This window comes from Sciurus carolinensis, chromosome 2 (genome assembly GCF_902686445.1).
Source record: "Sciurus carolinensis chromosome 2, mSciCar1.2, whole genome shotgun sequence".
In the NCBI taxonomy this organism is placed as follows: domain Eukaryota; kingdom Metazoa; phylum Chordata; class Mammalia; order Rodentia; family Sciuridae; genus Sciurus; species Sciurus carolinensis.
The window spans coordinates 111,113,421-111,140,485 of record NC_062214.1 but is presented as its reverse complement, the minus strand read 5'-3'; the positions used below and the strand labels follow the sequence as shown (position 1 = coordinate 111,140,485).

The 27,065-nt window shown below is 38.3% G+C and overlaps 2 protein-coding genes across 12 annotated transcripts in view; one reads left to right on the top strand and one right to left on the bottom strand.

Annotated features, from left to right (window-relative positions):
- Positions 1 to 27,065, top strand: part of Nusap1 (nucleolar and spindle associated protein 1) — a 54,034-nt gene that overhangs the window by 12,332 nt on the left and 14,637 nt on the right. For 2 of the 8 annotated variants that reach the window (XM_047538655.1, XM_047538651.1), the window contains exons 3-7: positions 11,952 to 12,774; positions 20,794 to 20,862; positions 22,296 to 22,436; positions 23,568 to 23,727; positions 26,764 to 26,862. In XM_047538655.1, coding sequence (XP_047394611.1) covers positions 12,682 to 12,774; positions 20,794 to 20,862; positions 22,296 to 22,436; positions 23,568 to 23,727; positions 26,764 to 26,862 — 562 coding nt within the window. In that variant the 5' untranslated portion in view covers positions 11,952 to 12,681. Of the gene's footprint in view, positions 1 to 8,133; positions 8,225 to 11,951; positions 12,775 to 20,793; positions 20,863 to 22,295; positions 22,437 to 23,567; positions 23,728 to 26,763; positions 26,863 to 27,065 lie in introns of those variants that run through there. The other 6 variants (XM_047538652.1, XM_047538654.1, XM_047538653.1 and 3 more) reach the window with 6 other exon arrangements.
- Oip5 (Opa interacting protein 5) lies at positions 194 to 12,515 on the bottom strand. 4 transcript variants are annotated; one of them, XM_047538665.1, is made up of 6 exons: positions 11,985 to 12,515; positions 11,654 to 11,720; positions 9,168 to 9,266; positions 8,848 to 8,901; positions 6,740 to 6,821; positions 194 to 1,682 (listed from the first exon to the last, which is right to left on the bottom strand). In XM_047538665.1, the coding sequence occupies exons 1-6, from the start codon at positions 12,304 to 12,306 to the stop codon at positions 1,587 to 1,589; spliced, it is 720 nt and encodes a 239-aa protein (XP_047394621.1). In that variant the 5' UTR covers positions 12,307 to 12,515; the 3' UTR covers positions 194 to 1,586. The 4 variants fall into 4 exon arrangements, with proteins under 4 accessions (XP_047394621.1, XP_047394619.1, XP_047394623.1 ...); XM_047538663.1 differs by having other exon boundaries at positions 9,168 to 9,290; positions 11,985 to 12,501; XM_047538667.1 differs by lacking the exon at positions 8,848 to 8,901 and having other exon boundaries at positions 11,985 to 12,504.

Here is a 27,065-nt window from a genome sequence, read left to right as displayed (position 1 = left end):
ACTTATTCCTTTAAAGTCAGAATAGCAGAATAGTTGGCTTATGGTTAATTTTCAAAATGTTTTTTGCCCTTGGCATGGCATGTCATCAATTAAAATACATTTTGGGGCTGGGGATACAGCTTAGCTGGTAAGAGTGCTTGCCTTGCAAGCACAAGGTCCTGGGTTCAATCCCCAGCACCGCAAAAAAAAAAAAAAAAAAAAAAAAAATTGGGGCGCCGGGGTATAGCTCAATGGTAGATCACTTGCCTAGCATGCCTGAATAGCTGGGTCCAATCCCCAGGGCCTCCAAAAAAAATTTATTTTTTTTCTTCATCCCAAGGGTAAGGAAGATATTCTGGCAATGATATCAAAATTTAAACAACAGTATTAGTAGCATTAATCTTGGCATTTATCTTAAAACTACACTCATCTTTGTAATTAAAGTTTCAGGATATTAGTGTGCCCTTCTGAATAGTTTATTTACTGTCCCCTAAATACAGGAGTCGATCACTGTGTTTACTTGCTATTCTATGTATTCCATTGTACCATTGGTCTATAAGATGTTAAAGGATTTTATTATGTTTGAAGTATTACAAAAGGCAGCTTGCTTTTTAATCTATGCATCTTTGGGAGCTTTGAAGAAGAAATTTTATTCCTTGTTGTAAAAAGGAACTGTTTTAAGAGTTGGAAACTCTGCACCTGTGTATATGTATATTTTTTAGCAATAAAGCAGCATGGGCTGAGAATGCACTGAAATTTCATTGTGTTATCTGTTATTTGAAATGGTAATTTTCATCTAATGCTGAAAATTGTGATGGTAAAAGGAGACTTTCCTAGGCCTATTCTGACATTGGCCTGTACTGTCAAAGGACAAACAATCTGCATACTTGTGGCAGTTTCTGGTATGTGTTCTCCAGTGGAACAGACAGCCATCAGTACTTTGATGTTTTCGATCATTATTATCATTAAGCTTAGTTTACAACAATAAAGAGATAACTACATTATGCAATTTGTTAAATATTACCTATAGAATATTATTTATCTGCATTTAACATAAAAAATGCTTCATCAGTATTCATATAACAGTTGCTCCATGTAGGAATACCAGTAGTCAACATTAAAGTCTAGTTGTATTTTCAAATCAACTGTGCATCTTTATCTCAGGACATGTGGGATATTATATCTTAATACCTACATTTGGAGTGTAAGATGTTTTTGAACATAAGTATTATGAAATCAGTTCTTAAGGATACAGCTATGAAACCTGGACAAAAGACTCCTTAATTTCTCATCTAAGAACAACTTCAAAACTAATTTGGAAAATTGGCCTAGAGGTAAACATAATAAATCACATTTTCCAGTCTCAATCTCCACCCCCATCCCATTAAAAAAAAAAAAAAAAGTTTACGATGGACACAATACCTTCATTTTTTAAATTTTTATGTGGTGCTGTGGATCAAACCCAGTGCTTAACACATGGTAGGCAAGAGCTCTACCACTGAGCTACAATCCCAGTCCCCATCCTGTTCTTGAAGACTTTTTTTAAAGAAATGACTGAACAGTCTGTTGATAGCAAAAAAGTCTGAAGCTGAAATTCAAGGCTTGGTTCAGTTTTCTGGCTTGGACTGGTTGGGAGTCACTTCATTCAGAATCTTCATTAATGAATTTAAGTGAGTATGCGTTAACATTATCTTCTCTTTCAGCTGGGAAGAAAAAATACAGAGATGTCAGGGTATCTTACCCTTAACACTCAACTTATTAGTTGCGATGCTACAGTATGTCACAATTGGAAGATAGTAATATCTCAACATACGTCAGGAATACATTTGTTTTATTCTAGTGAGTGCAGTAGTTAGGATTGAACCTAGGGATGCTCTACTACTGAGCTACAACTCCAGTTTTTTTTTAATGATTGATTGAAGCCAAGGATTGAATTAGGGATGCTTAACCACAGAGCAATATCCCCATCCCTTTTTGCTTTTTATTTCGAGACAGGATCTCACTAAATTGCTGAGGCTGGCCTCAAACTTTCAATTCTCCTGCCTCACTCTCCTGAGCCCCTTGGGATTATAGTCATACACCACCACACATGGCTAATTTTTTATTTTGAGATAATGGTTTTGCTAAATTGCAGTCTGGCTTCAAACTTGTGATCCTCTTGTCTCAGCCTCTTGTAATCCCAAGTAGCTGGGATTACAGGTGTGTGCCACAGCACTTGGCCATTTGTTCTATTTCTGAGAGAATTTTATGTGAGAAACCTGTATACAGGAAGATCATCAGGTGTAAAGTTTCATTTGAAAATGAACATTGCTGAGCATCACTGCTTCTATGAAGACCAGAACAAAGTGGGGTCTAGAGTTTGGTTGAGATAGAAGTACCAGGGTTTCCCTTCCTTTTTTATTTATTTATTTTTGCTGGGATTATAAGTGTGTGCCACCACACCTGGCTTCAACATGTACTTTGATTCATAAAGTTTTCATGAAATATAGAATTATGAAAAACTTAGTCTCCTATTGAAATTTAGGTTAACAAAAAAAATCTCATTTGTACAATTTTTAGATACATATTTCTGGTTTAGTTTTCATAGTACACTAAATCTACGTTTTACAGCTAACTCTAGAGCCTGTTATTCTTACTATGGTACTCTGGTAACTGGAAATCATTTTTCTTCTGTTTCGAATATATTTTCTCTTAATCTTTTTTTCCCTAATATTTTTAGTTGTAGATGAACACAATACCTTTTATTTATCTTTTTATTTATTTTTATGTGGTGCTGAAGATCAAACCCAGTGCCTCACATATGGCAGGCAAGTGCTCTACCACTGAGCTGCAACCCCAGCCCCTTCTCTCAATCTTTCAACATTTTTTCTATGTGTCTGGGTGTAGATCTTTCTACATTTACTCTACCTGAGTTTCCTGAATATGTGGATTAATTTTTAAAATTGAATTTGAGAAGTTTATAGTCCTTAATTTTTTTCTGTTTCTTTTTGTCTCCCATCTCCGTTTGTGTGTGTGTTGGGAGGGCAGTGTACTGGGGATTGAACAAAGGCCTTCACATACTTAAATGCTCTACCCTGAGTTACATCCCCTGCTTGGAGATTGGGTCTCACTCAATTGCAGAGGCTGGCCTTGAATTTATAATCCTCCTTGCTCAGTCTCCTTAGTAACTGGGATTACAAGTGTGTGCCATTGCACCTGCCTCCCCTCTCCTTTGGTACTTATATTACTAAAGCATATTTAAGTATGCTTGATCGTTTCAACTGGACTCTTAGGCTTATTCATTTTTCTTCATTCTTTTTTCTCCAGATTGCACAATTTTAAACTATCTTCAAGTCTGATGATTCTTTCACTTGCCATTTAAATCTGCTGTTGAGCACTTCTAGTGATTTTTTTTTTTTCTTGGGTGCTGGGGATCTACCGACTGAGCTATCTCCCCAGCCCCTCTAGTGAATTTTTCATTTCAATTATCATACTTTTCAACTCAGGAATTTCCATCTGGTTTTTAAAAATCATTTTTATCATTTTTATTGATACCTGCTATTTGTAAGACATTATCATACCTTCCTTATGAATGGTTTCCTTTTCTTTAGGGAAAAAAATTTTTTTTTCCTTTTTGGTACCAGAGATTGACCCGAGGAGCATTTAACCACTAAGTTCCACCCCATCCCTTTTAAATTTTTTAAAATTTTGAGACAGGATCTTGTTAAATTTCTTAGTGCCTCACTAAATTGCTGAGGTTTGCTTTGAACTTGTAATACTCCTGCCTTAGCCTCCTGAGCTGTTTGGAATTACAGGCATGCGCTACTGCACATAGCTTCTTGGAAATATTTTTATCAGATTTTTGAAGCTTTGTCTGCTAAACCCAACATCTCGACCTTTTCAAAAGCAGTTTCTAATGCCTGCTTTTTAACCTGTGTTTGGGCCACCTTTTATTTCTTTGTACGTTTCATAACTTTTTAAAATAAAAACTGAATATTTTAGATAATATACTGAAGCAAATCTGGATACTAATTTATACTCCTCGACCAGGTTTCTTGTTTGTTTGTTTAAATAGCTAGACTGTTTTAGTGATGCCTATCCTCCCATCCTCCAACCCCAGTTATTAGCATCTGATGTGTCACTCACTCCCTGAGGGCAGAGTCTTCAGTATGTGCACTTGCCTGCCATGTGTGAGACCATGTGCACGGTCAACCTGGGAAGTCAGTGGTTTTAACAGGGATCCCTGTGTTCAGGTATTTGCCTCTACTGGCATCACAACCAGCTGTCAGTATCTATTGTTGACTAAATTGCTCCATTGTTTATGACAGTGCCCTGAGGCAAAAATTATCCCATAGTCTTCTCTAATTTTATCTAGACTCCTGCTGCACTTCATAGGCCTGTAATGTCAGCAACTAAGGAAGTAGAGGCAGGAGGATTACAAGCTCGAGGCCAGCTTCAGCAAGTCAGCAAGACCCTGTCAAAAAATAAAAGGGCTACAAATGTAGCTTAATTGTAAATAAACAATTCAGACTCCTTTGCAGATATAGTCTTTAACAGTCATTCTTGGGAGTTTCCGAACCAACCCTAAGAGGGTTCTATTTAGCTATTTCCTTAATTCTCTCTGGTAAATCTAGTCTGTGGTTTAACTTGTTGCTTTCATGGAACTACCAGCTTCCTCTTAGTTGCTTTCACCAAATCTTCATTGTTTTAAATGGCACCCTTTGCCTTGAACTCCCTAAGCGTTACAATTATTTCCCTTGGGAAGAGCTTCAGAATTCTGTTTTTACAATCTGCCTCTCATTCTGAGCAAAATCCTTGTGCCAAAGCTTCCAAACTGAAGGGTGGGAACAGTGTATTAGTATGACATTCTTCTTTATAACAGGGTACTAGGCAAGGGCAGTAGCTTCTGATCATCTCAGCTTTAGTCTCAGCATGAACTTTCTGCTCCACAAGCAATCTGTGCAATGGTGAATGAGTTTCCAGTATTCCTGGCCTACTGTGCCTACAGTAGATCTATTATGCAACAAATGGCATTCGTTTAGAATCCAGCTTCTGTAACATTGGGGAGGGGAGGTGGTTGACAAATGCCATTGGCCCATACCTACTGGGAGGACATTGTAGCCCTCAACTGTGGGGTGGGGGAAAAGATCCCTATGTTCTTGGCTGCATCTGCCCAGATGGAGCCTCTCCCCTCGAAGTTGGAGGGTGGGAGAGAGTCCGTTGTGGCTCAAATACTGTAGGCTCTCACTGTTATTACTAAAGTTTAGTAGGTTTTCTCCATTTGCTGAATGCCTGGCGGAAAATTTCCACAGACTTATGATGATTGTTCTTTTCTTTTTTTGGTTCAGGGAACTTTTTGGCACTCAGGAGTGCTTTACCACTGAGCTACATCCCCAGCCCTTTTTATTTTGTGACAGGGTCTTAACAAGTTGCTCAGGCTGGTCTCACCTCCGGTCTCAGCCTCTTGAATTGCAGTTACAGGCGTGTGCCACCACACCCAACTCGATGGTTGTTTTTCTGTAATTTTTTTTTTCAGCTGCACAGGGAACGGTTATTTCTCACATTGTCAAATTCTGCTATCATCTCCCATAACTTTTTTTTTTTTTTTTCAGTACTAGGGATTGAAACCAGCGAAGCTCTACCACTAATACCACCAGCCCCCTTTTAATTTATTCATTGAGACAGGGTCTCACTAAGTTGCCCAGGCAAGCCTCAAACTTGTGATGTTCCTGCCTCAGCCTCCCAAGTGCTGGAGTAAGTGGTAGTAATAGTAGTAGTAGGTGCAGATCACCTTGCCCAGCTCTATGGGTGCTTTTGCAATAGAATTGCAGAGTGGTATAAATTAACCTCCATAATCTTAAAATATTTATCAGCTAACTAATCCTTAATAGAAAAAGCTTGCCATCCCCTGGCTTAGAACATGATCCATGAACTTAGTACTTAGATAGCTTTGGTGGGTGGGGGGATCACTGTTCTCCTGTCCTAACATTATTCCTAATATTAAACTTTGAAAAATAAATGGCATTGGTCACTAAATGTGTAATTTCCAAAGAATAAACTATTATATGCTACTAAAATTAAACCAATAGTAAATTTTTATGTTTTAAAAAAATTTTTAGTTGTAGATGGACACAATACCTTTATTTTATTTGGTACTGAGGATTGAACCCAATGCCTCACATGTGCTAGGCAAGTGCTCTACCACTGAGTCACAACCCCAGCCCCCCAATAGTAAATTCCTAGGTTGTTCTTCTAAGGGTAGTAAAGGTATAGCCAAAATTTCACTCATAATGAGCCAGCAAGTTACCAAAACTTTGTATTCTTCAACTTAAAGCTATCATCTCCTCCATAAATTCCATTTAAATAAGAATTCTTAGGCTGGGGATGTAGGTCAGTGGTAGACTTGAGTACAAGACCTTGGGTTTGGTCCCCAACACCAAACCAACAGACAAACAGCTTAATAATTTTTTACCACTCTTTCCTCTGAGACATAAGCATAAGGCACTTTCAAAGAGGACAGGTCTATGCAAGATGAACACGGCCATTTCCAGCATAAAGGAGAATATAGGAAAATAATATTTGAGTAGTATCCCCCCCAAGCAGACCTTATAGTATGGCTTTAATATTTTGTTTTGTGTTACAAATTCAAAAATAGACCACCAAATCTTGCACAGCGGATTATTGGAGTATCATACCATTTTACCATACCAAAGTTCACTGGTACAAATTATCAAGAATTGTCTATAATTAAGGGAACCACCCAGCCATCATGAAATTTTACCTCTGCAATCTTTTCTGATAGAGGCACATTGTGAATATCCATTTCAGATGCACTTACTATAGCTCTTGTTTTTAAGAGATAGCTAGATGGAAAATATAGAGAGAAAATATTAGTACCATACTACAGTAAGATTATCAATGAAGCAAACTTCTCTTCTGAAACGTATCTGTCAAGCAAAGCCTGCCTTCTTACTAAATTCCATTTTAAGACTGGTGATATATTTTGTTGGAAAAACAATTTCTCAGTAAACAAAGAGAGACTCTTTCATCTTATTCTTTCCCAGTGACAAAATTATCCCAATACAAACTGAAGACACACAAAAAAAGGACATATAAAAATCATGATGCACATGAGTTTCATGTCCTATAAGTAGATCCTGTAGCACATACATTTCAAAGGAAAAATAATCAATTGTAACAAAATTGTGTTGGTTGCTTAGCTAGTGGCCATTCCTCATTTTTTTCCCTAACTAACAGAATCCAGATTTTGTCATATGTTCAATCTTAGAAGTTGAATCAAAAGTGTTCTAAGCTATCTGTGGCAAGTCTGTTGACACATTTGCTTTCCCAGTAGGGTGATCATGTGACATAGTTCTAGCTAATGGGAATAAGGAAATTTCTGCCCATAAAAGTTCCTCTGTGTTCCCATAACCCCATACACTTTTCCTTCCTGTTGAGGATGCCATCAATAGATGTTAATGCTGTACTTAAGAGAAAAAAGCCAAGAGAAACACAGAAATGCTGACCCAGATCCCTAATCATGGTTGAATCACCAGAAGGCTCTGAGTTCAAAGCCAACCTCAGCAACCGCCAAGTGCTAAGCAACTCAGTGACACCTTGTCTCTAAATGAAATATAAAATAGACTGGGGATGTGGCTCAGTGGTTGAGTGCCCCTGAGTTCAACCCCTGGCACCAAAAATAAATAAATAAAATCTTATTTTTCTAGCAAAAAATCAATTATAGTTCTTCTGGAACATCTACTTGTATCTATTTCTAAAAATGATTTGAGGTTACTTATAGCTCATATTGAGAGATACTTCTTTTCCTCATTCAACTTAATTTTAGGGCTAGGGTTGTAACTCGGTGGTAAAGCACTTGCCTAGCACACACGAGACACTGGATTCAATTTTCAGCAACACATAAAAAAAAAAAATAAAAATAAAGGTATTGTGTCCATCTAAAACTAAATTTTTTTTTTTAAAAAAACTTCATTTAAAATATAAATTGCTTAAAAAATGAGAAATTAAAAGTAAAATATAATTGCATCGCAAGTATACATCCTGTTGGAAATCTGTAATGAAGAACAAACAGTACACCTAATGCACATTAAACAGCTTCATGGTAATGAATGAGATTTACTCATAAATTTTATTGTTTTGTCAAACATAATTCAGCTAGAAACAACAATCTGAAAATAAGCTCAGTGGCACCAGTCTGTAATCATAGCCATTTAAGAGGCTGAAGCAGGAGGATTCCAAGTTCCAGGTAAGGACTGGCAAAATAGCAAGATCCTGTCTCATGAATAAAAACAAAACAAAACAAAAACCAAAAAAACTGATAAGCATAATGCCTGGCAGAAACCAGTGGCTATTTGTTGTTGTTTAGTGGTCAAGAAAAGACTCTGATGTATATTTCAGTTTCTTGTAATAAACAAAAAAGCTTAATTAAAAAGTTCAATTTACCAAGAAGATAAAGAAATACCCAATGTTACGTATGAGAAATAAAAGCAAATAAGTACTTTTTCTGATCCTAGGAGACCCCTTGATCACTACTTTTACTTTTCTTTGTGCATCTGATTCATTATTCTTTTTCAACAGGTAAGACTTCTCTCCATCTACATGTATAATGTAGAAAATACCCATCATAACTTAAGAGCTTTCACTTTTCAACTTCAGCACCATCTACAAGTGACAAGAGCCCATATTTCAAATTCCTAGTGTAGAAAATATGATTGGTTTATCTTGGGTCAGGTAAAAATTCTTGACCCCATACATGGGAGAGGTGTCATAAATGAGACAAATGGTGATAAGGTCCCACTCTATGGGAGGGAGATGGGCAAGGGCACAAACCCAAAAGGTATCTATTGCAAAATAACTGCAAAAGCTTACCTTCTTGGATTTTGTTTAATGAAAGAATATCTTCTGAATAATTCCATGGTACCACTATGAAGACATGGTATGATTAGAAGACATCTAAAATCATCATAATGTTATGATTCTACACTTTTTTTATGAGAGTACCTGGCTTTAGTATCTTCTTGAGTACAGTGACTGTCTTTTCCAAAAGATCTTTTAAAATTTATCTGAAGGCAACTCCTATTGAGTCTCCTCTTTCCCTACAGAATAAATTCACTTGATATTCTACTCTTTTTGCTCAAAAATAAATATATAATTTTTTTAAAAAATGAACAATGTCTACATCTACTCACCACACCATTTTATCACTGGAAAGGCAGAAGTGACCTCTCAAGGCAGCCAAAGCAGCATGGGTGGAGTACAGATGAAATCCAATGGGAATCTCACAGGAACTACAGAATAAAAGGTTGTAAGTGCTAGAAGGGAAAACACAAAATAGGATAAGAAGGAAATCGCAGAACAAATGAAAAATAAATAGTCTCTGAACTATTTGTAAATAAATAGAAAAATAAATAAATAAATAAAGTCTATCACCTAAGACACAGGAGAAAATTATGCTATAATAGGAATGAGCCTGAATGTCACATTCAAGAAAGGGTAACTCAGATTTTAGTATAATTATACCCTAAATTACAGAAACCTTCATGGATTCTGGTTATAAAAGCAATCAATGATATATAACTCTGAGAAAAGTAATTTACCAAAAAAAAAAAAAAAAAAAAAAAAACAGAAAAAGAGCTAACTAATCAGATTGAAACATTCTATTATTATTATTTTTTTTTAATTTTTAATTTTTTTCTTTTCTTGCAGAACTGGGTTTCTCTTGCTCTATCACTAAACCTCCAGCCCCCAAAGGAGTTGATCAACTGCCTAATTTTTTTTCCACATTTTTTAATGGGTGCATTATAACAGTACATATTGATGAATTCTCTGATGTGTTTTAAAACACTCCCGAGGCTGGGCCTGGTAGTACACTGTAGTAATTCCAGTCACTGGGGAGACTGAGAAAGAGGGGAGGCCAGGCTCAGTAATTTAGTAAGACCCTGTCTCAAAATAAATAAATAAAAAGTACTAAGGATTTAGCTTAATGGCAAATCAACTCTGTGTTCAATCTCTAGTATCAAATAAATAAATAAATAAACTCTCCAAGACACATAAAACTTAAGAATATAGATGAAATAAAATTGTCAAAATATTGGTAATTGTTGAAACTGGGTAATGGGTACATGTGAATTATTACAGTGTTTGAGATATTTTAAAATTTGTCCATAATAATGAACCCAACTACTATATATAACCATAAAGCTCTATTAAAAAAAAAAGAGTAAAGAGAAAGAGTAAAGAGAAAATGCTCACTTATTTGAAAAATTTTTTTCTCCATAATAAAAAATTTTAACAAGAATCAATCTACAAACATTAATGAATGCCTATTTTAACTTATTCTAAAAAGTAGTTTACCAGTAATATACTCTTCTGGGAACTGGATTATATCTTTAAAAACGAAAAAGATTACTATCTTATAAAGATTCTCACAAATATTTAGGAATGGAATGATTTCAGGTATGTAATTAAAAACATTAAAGGGGGTAGGTATGATTATAGATAAAACATGATTGGCCATGAATTGGTAACTGTCCTCATTTAGTGACTGATGTACATGGGCTCATTATTCTGTTCAAATGTGTTTAAATTTGACAAAACAATTTAAAAAGAAGTATTTTATTTATAATCAATATAAGCAAAATTCCATTAAAGTAAACATTCTGTTGAGCGTAACAAAAGTTAAGCATTGGGCTGGGGTTGTGGCTCAGTGGTAGAGCACTTACCCACCACGTGTGAGGCACTGGGTTCGATTCTCAGCACCACAAATAAACAAATGAATAAAATAAAGGTCTATCGACATCTAAAATTTAAAAAAAAAAAAAAAAAGTTAAGCATAACAATGCTATTTTTAAGTGCCAACACACTGTAATACAATAATTTTTGAAATTAGTTACTCTAAATCTTCCACCAGGAACAGAAGAATAAAATCTGGTAGAAAAAAAAAATTGGTAGAGAAATAACCTTTGGGAATCAGGTGCAGTAGCCCACCCTGTAATCTCAGCTACCCAGAAGACTGAGGCAAGATGGTAAGTTAGTTCCAGGTCAGCCTGGACAGCTTAGCTAGACCCTATTTCAAAACAAAACAAAACTAAACTAAACAAAAAAAATGGCTGGGGATGTGGCCTAGTGGTAGAGCGCCTCTGCAAAAAAATAAAAAGAATGAATTGTCTTACTGTTAAAGACAAACTTTGGAGCCTTATTTTAATAATAAATTCACTGAGTACTTGACAGTCACTTTTAAGTCAGACAGCATTCAAGTACTTAATATACTCCTTGTTTTTTATTTTCCCCTAATTTCTGAAATTACTGAGTCCTGCCATGATTTATTACAAATTCCACTTTAAATACAAACAAGTCTTGGTAACCTCAAAGGATTGTAGTTTATAAGTTATTCTCTTTTTTCCATTACTAAACACACTTTTTTTAAGCCTCACTTCACTTGTACATGTGGAAGATGTGGACCTCAGAAAAAGTCTTAAAAACTACACAAAAATCTTTTTTCATTTCATAATACGTCAAATTCGTACGGAGACAAACATGTAAAAGAAACATTCTGCCGTTTGATTATACCGTATGGACGGAATAAACTTTTGTCACAGGAACAAACTATTTACTCCTACACCTCAGTCTCTTTACGTCAGAAGCTAGAAACCCATCAGAAGTTCTCAGTACACACCTGCATTTGAGCGAACCTTCAATGCCAACCAGGAAGGGCGCTTCCAAAACGACGTTATTTGTGACTCCTAAGACGACAAACACGGGTCACAACATGCACTTGTGAGGGCCTTGAAAAGGAAAATCTCCCTCCAGACCAAACGAGAAAGGGGTGTGGCTCGGTTTTAGAGCGTTTGCCTAACCAGTGAGAGGCCCTGTTTTCCAGCCCCTGCACCCGGGCGGGAAAAAAGAAAAACACCCCCATCCCCGTCCCAAGGGACTAATTTCTTTCCAAATCTATATTCTGTTTTCTTTCCCAGCGAGTTTTCTCCAGAAGCCGCCCTCCAACTCACTAGAGAAGACCACGGCCCCGAGGGAACGCGACAGGTCCCAGGCGAGGTGCACCGAATCCGCGAGCACAGAGTGGCACTGCGCGCACTGGAACACCGCGCATCTCTCGGGCTGCAGCCACGACGGCAGCAGCGGGCTGGTTGGGGGTTCCTTCGCCACATGTCCCGTCGGACCAAGTGGCGAGGACCCCTCCACCACCTGCGTGTCCCACTCCATGGAGGTGGTAAGAGAGGTTTCGTCGATCACTTCCTTAGCGCCGTCACAAAAGTCATCTCGGGACAACTTTGCACAACGTGGCCGAGGCCGCCGCGGCCGAGCCGCCATCTTCCTGCTGCGGTCTCCTGTTTTAAACTCGCCCGCAACTCAGCCCCAAGCGCGGCCCTGGTGTCCTAAGTGGACAACGTAGGCCGTGCGCTCTGCCGTAGCAGCTGGGACAAGACCCACACGCCTTCCCTGCGTATTGGTGAGGTGTAGGGTAGAGCTCGAGCCTGCTGGGCTGGAAAATCAGTTTTTCTATTGGGCCGCGTTAGAAACCCCGCCTTCGAGGCATTTTCAACCAATGGAAGTGCAGCGTTCTTGTTTAAACTGATTATAAAGTTCTACTGGGCCAACGCCGAGAGTGGCGCCAGAGCTTTGAACGGCGTTGTTTACGTGAGCGGACTGATTCTCTGCGGGTCTCCTGCTGGTTTATAGAACGCGATGACCGTCCCTTCTGCGGAGGAGCTGGAGTCCTTCAAGTACAGTGACCTGCAGAACTTAGCCAAGAGTCTGGGCCTCCGGGCTAACCTGAGGGTAAGGGGTTTGCGGTGCTGGCCGTTGGACAGGCGGGGTAGGAGTAGGAGCCTGGGAGAGAAGGCACAGAGGAATTAAACGGGAGCCTCAGGGATGAGGCAGAATCCTTTCCCTGAAGCACGAGATTTGATTCACGGTGCTTAAAACTCTGTGAAGTGAAAAAGGGGCCATAGTTGTCACTTTATTCATAGCTGATTTTTCTAAGGACTCACGTGGGCCTTTGCTCCAAAGGGCTGGTTTGGATTGGTTTGGTTTTATTGAAAATATTCTGATATTTTCCAGGGTATCCCGAAACACACCCAGAAAGTGTAAAGGTTGTTTTTAATGCCAGTTGAAGGATATTAGATTTGCTTCTGAAAAACTCCACAGTAGTACTTATGTAAATTGTGATAGTGCCCATAATCTTTTGATAATTTATTGGAGGACCTGGCAGAAAGAATGACTTTTAGAGGACCACTCCTGTGGGTAATTATCTATTGTGGCACTGGAAATTGAATCTAGGGGCGCTTAATTACCGACGTACGCCCTCATTCCTTTTTATGTTTTTTGAGAAAAGTTCCTGAAGCTGGCCTCTAATTTGTGATCCTCCTGCTTCAGCCTTCCAAATCGCTGTGACAAGCATGCGACACCATGCTCAGCTTGTGCATAAAATTGTATCGCTCCACAGATCACTATTGTCAGTGGTGTTCTTTTCTCAAAACCGATGGTTTTTAATTCCAAGTCTGGGGCTGGGGATATAGCTCAGTTGGTAGAGTGCTTGCCTTGCAAGCACAAAGCCCTGGGTCTGCAAGGTTTGGGGGGGAGAATATATGGGGATTCAGTTTGGGACTGGAATTTGATATTTTATAATTGAGATTTACCACATAATGCTAACACTCCAGAGATTTGTACTGTAAGCTGCCAATATTTAAAACTGGATGAATGTCTAAACCAATCATCACAAATGTTTTAAACAGAACAATCATGGCTCAGGTACCTCTTGGGTCTATCTCATGATAAAGGAGTGTCTCTGGGAATGTTCTGGGCTTAATTGCTCCCCAATATTTCATGAATAAGACCTTAATTCCTTAAGGAATTAATTCCTAAGCCTAAATCTAGTAAGCTTTTTGCTCTCCAGCTGGAATCTTTTTGTGGTGCTGGGGATCGAACCCAGGGCCTGTGCTTGCTAGGCATGCAGTCTACCAACTGAGCTATATCCCCAGCCCCTGGCTGGAATCATTTTTATCCAAGGCTGTAACCCTAAACACTTGGCACCCTTGCCCATCTTTGTGCAGTTTCTTATTTTGACCCTTTGATCTCAGATTCCATTTTCTCCTCTCCTTCATCTGCATGAATGCTTTGCAGTTGCCTTTCACAGTTTAACAGAAATATTATCCCTGATGTGGCTCCCGGTCCCCCCTTCTTCATTTCCTTGGCCATAGGCCCACCACTCGAACAATCATGGGAACACTCTGCTTTTAAAACAGTTTATTTTCAAATGCTGTCTTTGAAGATTTGCTGAACTCCACCTTACCTTCTGGTTATTTGTTCATATGTGTTATTTTTTCTTTTAAAAGTTAAGTTGCTTGAACAGTGATTTCATCTATCCACCTTAGAAGTCCATACAGTACTAAGTGCAGTACATTTTATGTAGGAGATGCTGGATAATTATTCAAAACTAATTTACAGAGCTGGGATTGTAGCTCAGTGTAGCTTGCCTTGCACTGGGTTTGATCCTCAGCACCACATAAATGAAATAAAGATATTGTGTCCATCTACAACTAAAAACAAATTTTTTTAAAAAGCTAATTTACAACTGCTTATTGGCAGTACTAGAATAATATACAAGAAGATAATTTGTTTGAAAAGAATTTTGTGGAGGCTTCTCACCTGAGTTCAGACCTCTGGCTAACATTTAAGGCCCCATTAACTATTGAATATCTGAAGATCTAGATCTTTTTCTGAAAGTTCTAACATCATTGTCTCTTCAGGCACCTGATCTGGGGTAGCCAATTAGTTGCTGTTTTTTAAACTTAGGGTTATTTCTTGTCAATGTAGATCCCATTCCTTTCCTAGCACACAATTTCTGGCACATTGTAGGTATTGATAAATATTTGTTGGAATGTCCTATTTCATGGACAAATCTGATCATACAAAGCTTTATTATACTCAACTGTAAGAAATTGAGACCCTTAAGGAAAATTAAATTGTGCTAGGTATTAAATTATATTATCATATTTATTTTGTTCAATATGATAATGGTCCAATGGTTATGTTTCCTTTTTAAAAACAAAACAGAAACCTATCTCTTAGTAATACTTACCAAGTAAAGTCTTTTTCTTTTTTGATACCAGGGATTGAACCCAGGGGTGCCTAACCACTAAATTGCTTAGGATCTCGCCAAGTTTCTGAGACTGACTTTGAACTTGTGATCCTCCTGTATCTGAGCCAATGGGATTATAGGCGTGGGCAAATGTGCCCAGCCCGAGTATTTCCATTTGAAATGTTATGAAGCCTCTAAAATACTCCAGGAAAAAGGGGAACTAGGTGAAGTAATAACAGAATGTTGATAATTATTGAAACTAGTAACAGATACATGGGTGTTCATTACACTGTTCTTTCTACTTTTTATATGTTTGAATATTCCATAAGTTGTTTTAAATTATTTACTGTTGGTCGAGCCTAGGAGCTCATTGAATCAATTGCCTTTTAAAATTCCAAATAGATAGCAGGAAAAGATTAATAAGTTGCTTAAGAAATAATGTAGATTTGATTAAAACTTGCCAGGCACGGTGATGCACTCCTGTAATCCCAGCACCTCAGGAGTCTGAGGCAGGAGGATTTCAAGTTCAAAGACAGCCTCATCAACTTAGACCCTGTCTCAAAATCAAAAAAGATAAAGAAAAACAAAGACTAAGAATGTGACTCAGTGGTAAAGTGCCCCAGGGTTGGATCCCTGGTGCCTCTCCGCACCAAAAAAAAAAAATAAATTCTACCAGTATGAATTTAATTTAGAAAATATTGGCTCTTTTTTTTTTATTTTTTTTTATTTTATTTTATTTTTTTAGTTTTAGATGGACACAGTACTTATATTTATTTATTTGTATGTGGTGTTGAGCTACAACTCCAGCCCCTGGCTCTTTCTTTGAAAATGCTTTGCTTAATGGTAAAGCAGTAGAAAGGAGTCAGTTACTAATATTGTGTGGCCATGGTCCTTTTCTCACTCATGTTCTCTTCCCTTCTTGTAAGCTTAAATTACATAGAAGAGCACTATTTCTACTTCTTTAGACTGCCCAGTACTCACTCATCTGGCAAAACCCAAGCCTAATTCAACTCAGCTCTGTGTTTTTAATCTGCCTCTACTCATGCAGCTGACCCTGGTTAGAGAAAAAAATTCACTTTGTCAACAACTTATTTTATGACTTTAAATCTTTTCTATTTTTCTTTTGGTAATGAGCATTGACCCCGGGGGGCTTAACCACTGAGCCACATCCCTAACCCTTTTTGTATGTTATTTAGAGACAGGGTCTCACTGAGTTGCTTAGGCCTCACTAAATTGCTAAGGCTTTGAACTCGCAGTACACCTGTATGCTTCTGAATCTTAAGATGGGCATTTGATCCTCCTGTACATTTTTTCTTATTAACTCTGTGTGTGTGTGTGTGTGTGTGTGTGTTGTTGGGGATTGAACCCAGGGCCTTGTGCTTGCAAGGCGGGCACTCTACCAGCTGAGCTATATCCCTAGCCCTTCGTTTTGTTTTGTTTTGTTTTGTTTTGTTTTGTTTTGTTTTGTTTTGAATGCAGTGCCTCACAGGTGCTAGGCAAACGCTCTGCTGCTGAGCTACAGCCCCAGCCCCTCCTGTACATCCTTAGTACTCATTAACTTTCACTTTTTTTTTTTTTTTTTTTTTTTTTCTTTTTTGAGGTTCTGGGAAACCATCTCACTTTTGAGGAGAATTATTAACAATTTTCCCTCCTCAAATTAGCTCCCTTTCTTCCCTCGATGATTTTTCCTCTTCTGGCCTGGGGAAATGGATGCAGTCATCAGAGAATTACCCAGCACCAAACCCTCTAGTCAGCCTGCACCTGTACACACCGCCTATGATCCCCTCCTCCTCATTCTAGTGAAAGGCTATACCTGTGGGCAACCTATCTGCTTAAGCTTCCAGGGACCTTTTGGCCTCCTCCAGGACTACACTCTTACAATTAGATCCTCCCTACTGCTTTGCTTTTTCCAATCCTGCTGGCTCAGTGCCATACTGCATAGGATCATTCTTAGCATCACCCATCATCATTTTTTTCCCCACCCATCTTAAAAAAAAAAGAAAAATCCTTCCTTAATCCCAACTCCTCCTCCCATCTACAAAACTTGTGGTCCATCTTTGTGCTCACCCCTGCCTACCAACAGCATTTGGCATGGTTGAACACTCCACTCTGCGACAAACCAATTTTTTTTTTCTAGACTTTGATTTTTTTTTTTTTTTTTTCTCTTTTACTTCTTTCTAGTTTCCTTGGCTCTTTTTCCTCTGTCTGATACCTAAATATAGGGTGCCCCAGAGTTCTCTCATTTGGTGATCTTCTCCCACAATTTTAAATTCATCTAGAAGCAAATGCATCTTACATATCCAGGAGGACCTCTCCCCTAAGCTACGAACTCACATATGTAAGTGCATCTTCCACAGCACAGTCAGTTCTCAAAATTGATGATTTTCCTATCTCAGTACATGTTTCAGGCCCACTTAGACCACCCTTAATTCCTCCCTTAACTGCCCACACCCATTATCCTTCTCTGCATTCTCTCTCAACTACACCTAAAATCAGACCTTTGTGCACAGTCCTGGGTCACAGCACTCTTGTCTGACAACCAGGGCCTAAGTTTTCCTATTAGGTTTTTCCTGCCTCTTCTCTCACCTCACAGTAGTATTTTCTTTGTAGTCAGAATGGTATTTGAAACTGAACATGTCATTTTTCTGCTCAGTGACTTCTAGTTCCCTCACATATAAAATAAAATCCAAAATCTGCCAAATGTAACGCAAGAAATTTGGTTTCATCCTGATTTGAAGGTTTTTTTTTTAAACAACTAAAATTGGAGACAATGAAATTCATAATGAACTATACATTAGATGACATTACGAAAACATTTTCTCTGGTCACCTCTTTGATTTCTTTTCCCTCCACTCACCCCAGTGGTTCATCTTAGAATGCTTCATTTGCAATCTCTTCATTCACATCTCAGCTGACTGCCACCTCAGAGAGGACTTTTCTGACTATCCTGAGTCAGGCCACATCATCACCCTATCCCAGTTACCCAGTATATTGGTTTCGCTTCATAGCACCCGATGACTTATCATTTATTTCTTTTCTTTTCTTTTCTTTTTTTTTTTTTTTTTTTTTTTTTTTTTGCGGTGCTGGGGATTGAACCCAGGGCCTTGTGCTTGCAAGGCAAGCACTCTACCATCTGAGCTAAATCCCCAGCCTCCATCATTTATTTCTAGCTTACTTGGTTTATAGGCCATTTACTAGTTTACTGCTGGAATCTCCTGGATGTCACAGACCTTATCTGTTTTGTTCACCAGTGTCTCTAGTGCCTAAAATAGTGTCCATTACAATAATGCTGTTGAAGGAAAGCGTGAGTAAATGCTGATAACTAACATCTCTACTTCCATCACAGATCTTGAACATTACCCCATACCATTTAACCTGCTAGGTATCCTCACTTGGCTCTGCTGTAAGCACCTAACTTCATCAATGTTGCACGTTTGGTGAGATTTTCATGGTATGTTAAGAATGTGTTAGAGGGCTGGGGTTGTACCTCAGTGGTATAGTGCTTGCCTCGCACATGTGAAGTACTGGGTTTAATCCTCAGCACCACATAAAATAAACAAAGGTCTAAAAAATTAAAGTGTTAGAATCACAGAAGCATGAATACCTAAATTCTGCACTGCCAATCACCCGCTTCCCAGAGAAAATTAAGGTACTATTTTATTACTAGTTGGGATGGTGTCTGCTATCTCAATGCCCAGCATATGGGTACTGGGGAGTTGAAGGATGTGGCTTAGACTCATGCCCTAAGCAAAAACTCTCCTGCACCCCAAAGCCCAAACCAAATTTCAGGATTTCTCCCATGTTTTTTTTTTATGCACATGTGGGTGATTTTAAATGGTGTTAAAAGAATTGAAGCCAAGTGTCGGTATGCACAACTGTAATTTCAGTTATTTGGAAAGCTGAATCGGGAGAATTTCAAATTAAGACCAACCTGGGCAATTTAATGAGACCCTGTTTCAAAATAAAAAGGGGCTGGGGATATACACTTGCCTAGCATACATGAAGCCCTGGGTTCAGTCCCCCGTACTGCAAAAACAAAAACAGGCATTGTGGCTCATGCCTATAATCTCAGCTACTCAGGAAGCTGAGGCAGGAGAATGGCAAATTCAAGAGCAGCCTGGGCAACTTAGCTAAACCCTGTCTCAAAAAACAAAAAGGGCTCAGGGTATAACTCAGTGGTAAAGCACCTTTGAATTCAATCCCCAGTACTGCTGGAAAGGATAAAAGAAAAGAGCCCAGCCCAGTGTCTGGGTCCACCTTAAAAAGCAAGTCTGTAGCCCTCAACTGCCTGGTTTGTATGGAAGAGGTTGTGGGGGATAGACAAAAAAAAAAATCCAACCAATACATTTGATCTTTTAAAGCATGGAAAAAGTATCCACTCAGATTAATATTCCTCTTTCAGAAAGAACAAGGGAATATTTCCTAGAATGAAGAGAAACAACTAGGGGTTCCCTCTCCCCTAGATACCTGAACCTATCCTCTAAGACTGGTACCTTTTGCACTTTCTATTTTAGGGGCCCCCCCCATCTGGGCACGATAAAATTTGCCTGTTCTTTGACCCATGTTTGTACTGATTTTACTTCCTAAGAGGTTTTTGCATACATCCCTACTGCTATTTAGCCCTGCTTTAGTTCAGGCCATTCACCTCTGGTTTCTTCAGTCTCCTAGCCTTGTTTCCATCTTCAGTTGTATCCCCATCAAATGAATCCTGCACATTGTGTGGCCAAAGTGATCATTCTGAATGATGTAAAATTGGTCACCCACTGTTACCAGCACTCTAGGTCACAGCCTGGTGTGGTTGCAAAGGACTGGATTCAGTTAAAAGAAAAAAAAAAAAAGAGAGAGAGAGAAAACAATATAAAAAGGAAAAATGAATTTAATTGCAATTTGACCAAAACTGGGAAGGTAGCTTACTTCATCTGCCTGATAGTAACAGTTTTAATTTATAGAAATGAAAGCCAGCAAATATACATATGTAGATTTAGCTAGGTTGTGCAAGGGGCTCTGTTTCAACACTGCCCTGCTTCTAGTACTTCAGAGACTGCTCTTTGCCTCAAGGGTAAAGTTCACACTCTTTCCTTGTTTGTTTGTTTGTTGGTTTTTGTTTTGTTTCGTTTTCTTTATGTTTTTATTTTGTTTGCACTGGAGATTAATCCAAAGCCTTACATGTGTTAAGCAAATTCTCTACTATATCCCAGCCCCTAAAGTTCACATTTTAAGTCTTAAAAGGCAGGCCTAGAGAGATCAAGCCCTTGCCCACTTTCCCAACTTTCTCTTCATCCTCTCCAAGAGTATGCTCCACCCACACTGAACTTAGTTCTTCAAACTCCACCCTTGTTGCCTTCCCATGCTATTTCTCTACTGGTTTCTCTATATCCAATTCTCTCCTACTGATCTCAACAGCCTGAACCAGCACATTTTGATCTTAGAACTGGTGTGCCCAGTTACCTGCTGAAGTTTTCCCTGGCATGCCAAATTTTGATGGCTGAGCCCACTTTTATTCTTTTGGGCATTTACCTCTCTCTATTGCAGTTACCTTTTTCTTTGATCCCACCAGGATGTGAAGTCTTTGAGGGCAGGGGCTAATTCTATCCAGGTCATAGTCTTCCAGCCTAATCAGAGTATATTAAGTGAAAAAAGAAGAGCAAAAAAAAATGTTCAGCAAATCTTTCTTGCTCATTTGACTTTTCACTCTAATGATAAGGATTTTTCTTCAGGCAGACAAGTTGTTAAAAGCCTTGAGAGCCCATCTTAAATATGAAGAAAGAAAAGAAAATAAGAATCAGGTAAGTATTGTTTTTCACCACCACCTATTAGCTTGCAAAACTATCATGTTTAGTTAATGAGCAATTAACACTAATCACTAATTAGTGATGATTTAAGATAAGCTCTTTATTACAAGAGATCACTTTTGGCAATTGTGCCAATGACTGAATTTTTTCATAATTATTTGTTAAAACAATAAACTCTCTTGGGCAGGCATGCAATCTGTCAAATAAAATGTCCCTATACAAATGCAAAAGTTAATTACTACTTGCCAAATGTTATGAAAGGTAGCATGGTATAAGTAGGAAAGGAACCAAATTTAAAATGAGAAAGACCCAGCTTAAGTCGCAGTTCTCCTTTCTTGAAAAACTCAAATTCCTCTTGTGTGCTGCTAAATTTAGTACTGCAAGAAGCAAATGAAGTAGGTACTGTGAAAGTGACTTATAACATAAAACGCTGCTGATGGGAGAGCTGTCATGGTTCCTTCATTCCTACATGAAGACTTGATACAGCATAACACCTAAATAGATCATTGGCCAGGATTCGCAATTTGAAATTGAAAGAAATTTTAAAAACAAAGAAAAAAGTGAAATTGAAGAAAATGTTGCAAGACTTTAATTTGGGGCCTTGGAGAGATCAATTGTATATCTGAAAATTAAGGTAAATATAAACCTGCACAAAATATGGAACTTTCTCCTCTGTCTTTACAATCTCTGCAAGTCTATATTCCAATTTATAAACATTTGAAAACATTTGGAAGGTTTGAAAACATTTGAAATTTATAAACATTTGGGGGTGTAGCCAAGTGATACAGCTTTTGACTACCATGGACAGGTCCTTAGGTTCCATTCCCAGCGCTGCAAAATAAAAAAAAGAAAGTGAACTTTAAAAAGTTTTTGTATCAATTAAAATTATTATCCATTGGACGTGGTGGCACATGCTTATAATCCCAGCAACTTGGGAGGTTGAGGCAGGAGGATTGTAAGATCAAGACAGCCTCAGCAACTAGTGAGGCCATAAGCAACTTTGTGAGACTTCGTCTCAAAATAAATTAAATGGGCTTGGGATGTGGCTCAGTGGTTAAGTGCCCCTGGGTTCAATTCCTGGTACCAAAAAAAAAAAAAAAAAAAAAAAAAAAATTATTATTCACCTCCATCCTCCTGTAATGGTTAAGAATATATAAGTATATTGCCTCTGAAATCAAGATTTTGCTTGGGGGTAGTAATTGATAGACCAAAGTTAAAATGATCTGTTATTTCAAATTCAGCATCTTGGGCCATTCCATTTTGAGCAGGGTGAAAGTCAAAATTCAGTTTGATATCAGATCCTAAGGAATGAATCTGTTAATAATGACCTTAGGTGGGTGAAAAGACTTGATATGGACAGTCCTTGGGTAAATCAGAGTTTATAACTCTATATATAGAACATAGTAGATTAATGTCTCTCTTTTCAGGATGAACGTCAAACTTCTGCATCCTCCAAGGATGAAACTATTATACAGATTCACAGTCATGAACAAGACAAGAGGGAGCGAATTGACAATGTCACTAAAAGGAGAAGGTGCAAGACAGTTCATGGGGACCCTGACTCCCAGGTGAACAGAAGTGTGCAACTTGAACAGAAGCCACATGTGCCAAAACTGGCATTCTTAGCTTTCCTTTTAAATTCCCTTATGAGGTCAGATGGTTGGAAATGCACCATGTGCTGCAACAGCTCCTCAAAAAGACAGACCTGTGTCTGGGCTGCTCATCATTACACCCCAAACCCTGGTATTTAGGAAGCAATTACGAAGTATTACATGTAAATTAAGTATTTGTTGAATAAATATGAATGTTCATTAAATGTCCACTTAAATGAGGTGTTGTAAATATGAAGGAAAGAGAAACCAACATGGAGTATAGTTTTAAATTCTCTTTCCTAGCTTGCCCTCTCCCTACCCACTGATCACACTATACGTAGTCTTTCAACAGTGTGTTTATGTGGCTAATGAGAGGCTTCCCTCTCTAAACAAAACTCGAATTTTACTTTTTTTTTTTTTTTTGGTACTGGGGATTGAATCTAGGGGTGCTATAACACTGAGCCTCAAGCCCAGCCCTTTTTATTTTGACAGAGGATCTCCTTAAATTGCTTAGGGCCTTGATAAAATTTCTAAGACTGGCTTTGACCTTGTGATCCTCCTGTCTCAGGCTCCCAAGTAGTTGGGATTGCAGGCATGTTCTACCACACCCCAGCTATACTGTCTTATCTTTTCATTCAAATGTAATGTTTACCAGACAGTCCTAATTTCTTATTTTCTGCCTTCACATAGTCCCTTGATCAGTAGAGTACCTAGGTCTCTTACATTAGTTTATCATCTATAAAAGAACTTAATCTTCACATTCTTTCCAATGGTCCCTAATTCCTATCCCCAAATTGACATCCTCGTGTCACTGGATAAGGCAGAAAACCAAATCTACCGCTCAGAAGTCTTATTCTTGGGGCTGTGGTTGTAGCTCAGTGGTGGAGCACTTGCCTAGGACATGTAAGACATTGGGTTCGATCCTCAGCACCACATAAAAATAAAGGAATAAAATAAAGGTATAAAAAATACATTAACATTTTAAAAAAACCTTATTCTCCTTTGCTCCTTTTAACCCCCCTTTCCCCCTCATTATGGCAACTATCTTTAGAAGGCAGCAATTACTTTTTATTTAAAAGTGAAATTATTTCCTTTTAAAATTTATAGCAGGATCATTCTGAGGTAAACATAAATGATGATACTGAATTCCAGAATCGAGAAAAGCAGGAAAACCAGGATCTTGGAACTACTGCAAAAGTTCCCTCTCTGCTGGACCAGAGTCAAGGAAATGATAATGTTATTTCCTCAGGAAAAAGTGAGACAAATGGTATGACAAATGACTTTTTTTTTTTTTTTTTTTTTTTTTTTTGAGGTGCTGGGGATTGAACTCAGGGCCTTGTGCTTGCAAGGCAAGCACTCTACCGACTGAGCTATCTCCCCAGCCCGACAAATGACTTTTTTTTAAAAGGAAATTTCTAGGGGTAGTTGTGCATTAATTTCCTAGGACTGCAGTAATAAGCTGAGAGGCTTAGAACAACAGAAATGGATATTCTCACAGTTCTGAGAGCTTCAAGTCCAAAATCAAGGTATCAGCAGAGCCCTGTTCTTCTGGAACAATGGCTATTTTTCTTGCCTTTTCCTACCTTGTGGTGACTGTTGATGCCTGGTATTCCCTGGCCTACTGCTGTGTTTCTCTTGTCTCTACCTTTATCAACCTGGCATTCTCTCTCTCTTTCTTCTTTAAAGGACATCAGTCATACTGGGTTAGGATCCACCCAAACAACCTCAACTTGATTACATTTGTAAAGACCCCATTGTTTTAGAAGTCATTTAGAAATAGGTAGTAGGTACCAGAGGTTAGGACTTAACATATCTTTTGGGGGTCTGTAGTTCAACCCATAGCACCATGTTATAGAATTTCCAAATGTACTGTAATTAAGCAAAAGTCAGAACCAAATACAGATTTATCAGGTCATCTTTACCTTTTTTTCCCTCCCAACACTAAGAATCAATCCCAGGGATACAAAATGGTAGGCAAGCATTCTATCACTCAACTGTACTACCCAGCTCTAACTATTTAGAAACCAGAATAAGAGTGGTAGCTGGAAAATTGAGGGAAGTTAATGTCTCCTTGGTGACAGGAGAGCCCTCCTTTAGTCTCATTACCTCCTCTAGCCAAGCACAGAGACCAATACATAGACGTCTTTTGCCTCCTCAACCAGTGGGATGGTTACAGGGAGCTGTGAAGCTTACCTTCTGAGTGGTATAGCTATTTTTACTATGATAAATTAATATGTTCCTGAGTCTAACTTCCTGAAAACCTTTTCCCTAAATTTTTTCAGCTAACAGTTTGTTTCAGTAAAACTACAACACTCAGTTCCTCTATCCCTACCAGCACTTGGTGCTCTCTGTCATTCCTCAGGAAGGCTGCCACTGGCCATGGAGCATCTCAACATTAGGTTCATCTTGGTAAACCTGCCTGGATCTGAGCCTTGCCAGAGAAGGGGAGGAGGGATTGAGAGAGATGATTTCCATTCCATTGTCCATCAGCCACCTAAATGCACATCTAATCCTCAGCCTTCTTATTTTCCCCCAAATTTTGAAGGTGAACTAAACCTAGAAAATTGTAGGAAGAATGGTTCTGATTCAATGGATCTGATATGAGCCTAGGAATTTACTGGTTTGTTTTTGTTTTTGGTACAAGGGATTGAAACTAGGGGCACTTAATCAGTGAACCACATTATCCCCTAATTATCTTTTAATAAGGGGATATAACTTTATTACACCCTTATTATCTTTTATTGTGAGACAGGGTCTCACTAACAACTACTAAGACTGGCTTTGAACCTGCTCTCCTCCTGCCTTGGCTTCTTGAGCCTCTGGGATTACAGGCATGTGCCAATGTGCCCAGCTGTTTGGTTTGGTTTGGTTTGGTTTGGTGGAGGGCTGGTTTACTAGGGATTGAACCTAGGGCTCTCATAAATGCTAAGCATGCACTCGGCCATTGAGCAACATGTCCAGCCCAATTTTTAACAAGCCTCCCCAGATCATTTTGATGCATTTACCTTATAACCCATTTAAAAATCATGATATAAAGCAAGATGTAAAGAAATGACAGAGTGGCAGTGAGAGTCTCTAGGATCTGGTTTTGGTGGCCTGGAAAAAAATGAAGGGTGGAGTACAGTGACACAAACTTATAATGCCAGCTACTTGGGAGGCTGAGGCAGGAGTGTCACAATTTCTAGACCAGCCTTTCTGAAGATCCCTTTGAATCTTCATTGTCTAAATCCAAAGAAACAGAACTAATGAAGGACTTTTTTTCCCCATTAATCTCTGTTGATTTAGCAAGACCCTGTCTCAAAATATAAAAATAAGGGACCTTGGGTTATAGCTCAGTAGGTAGACTGCTTGCCTAGCATGCATGAGGGTCTGGGTTCAATAACCAGTCCTACCAAAATAAAATAATATAATTAATTTTTTAAAAATGGGCTAATGATATAGCTCAGTGGTAGAGTACCCCAGGCTTCAGTCCCTAGTTTTTGGCAGGTGGGGGAAACAAAATGAAGATGGGCAGTAAGCGGTAAGATAGGTTCCTCTGCAAAGACACAGGTAGTTTGAAGGAGTAAAAGCTATCATGGAGGTTCTGGGGAGAGGAAATTATTTCAACTTTTTAATTTTGTTATTTCATTTTTAGATAAAACTTGCAAGAATAGTATTAAGTTCCTGTATTCACTCAAATGTTTAACGTTTTACCACATTTGCCTTATCCTTTTCTGTATACACACATACACACACACACGCACATTGCATGTGACTTTTTTCCTGAATTGAGTAAATTGCATATATCTGCCCCTTTATTCCAAAATGTGTTTCTTAAACCATAAGAACTTTCTTGCACAAATGTACAAAGAACAAAAAGTTCATTGGTATAGCTTCATATTCCACATTGTAACCTTTAAGAAATTATCACTTACCAAGTTCCGGTATAATATCAAAGAAAAATATCCATAATTATCAGAACAGGCTATTAAATACTCTCTCCTTTTCAACCATACATCTCTGTGAGGCAAGATATTTTTCATATATGCCTCAGCCAAAATGACATATCACAGCATGTCGTATGCAGAAACAGACAAAAGAATCTGCCCTTTTTTTTTTTTTTTTTTTTTTTTAATTGTGGTGCTGGGAATGGAACCCAAGTCCTGCACATGCTAGGCAAGTGCTCTACCACTGAGCCACATCACTAGATCCATACATGTTTTTTAGTGAGTTTAAAAAAAAAAAAAAAAAAAACTCATGATTCCAGTCAACAGAGATTAATGGGGAAAAAAGTTCTTCATTAGTTCTGTATCTTTGGATTTAGACAATGAAGATTCAAAGGGACCTTCAGAAAGAAATTCTCACTACACAGATGGGTTTTCCAAACTTGGAAACAATAAAAGAACTGCAGTCAATACTCCAAGTAAGTTTGTACACAATGAAACATAAGGTAATGAGTGGTTGGCCCAGTTCAGACTAATATTAGAGGCAGTGGATGGTAGCAGCTAAAAGCTCATATGCTGAAATGATGGTTTACGTTCTGCCACTCTTACTTTCTAGCTTTGAGATCTCGGGGAATTTACCCTCAATAAACCAACTTACTTGGTATAAAGTAGAAATGACTAT

Coding starts and splice junctions, on each gene's coding strand:
- Oip5 (XM_047538663.1), bottom strand. CDS start 12,306: ATGGCGGCTCGGCCGCGGCGGCCTCGGCCACGTTGTGCAAAGTTGTCC. Junction 11,721..11,984: donor CGGGGCCGTGGTCTTCTCTA/GTGAGTTGGAGG, acceptor TTGTCGTCTTAG/GAGTCACAAATAACGTCGTT. Junction 8,902..9,167: donor TCCAGTGATAAAATGGTGTG/GTGAGTAGATGT, acceptor ATGTCTTCATAG/TGGTACCATGGAATTATTCA.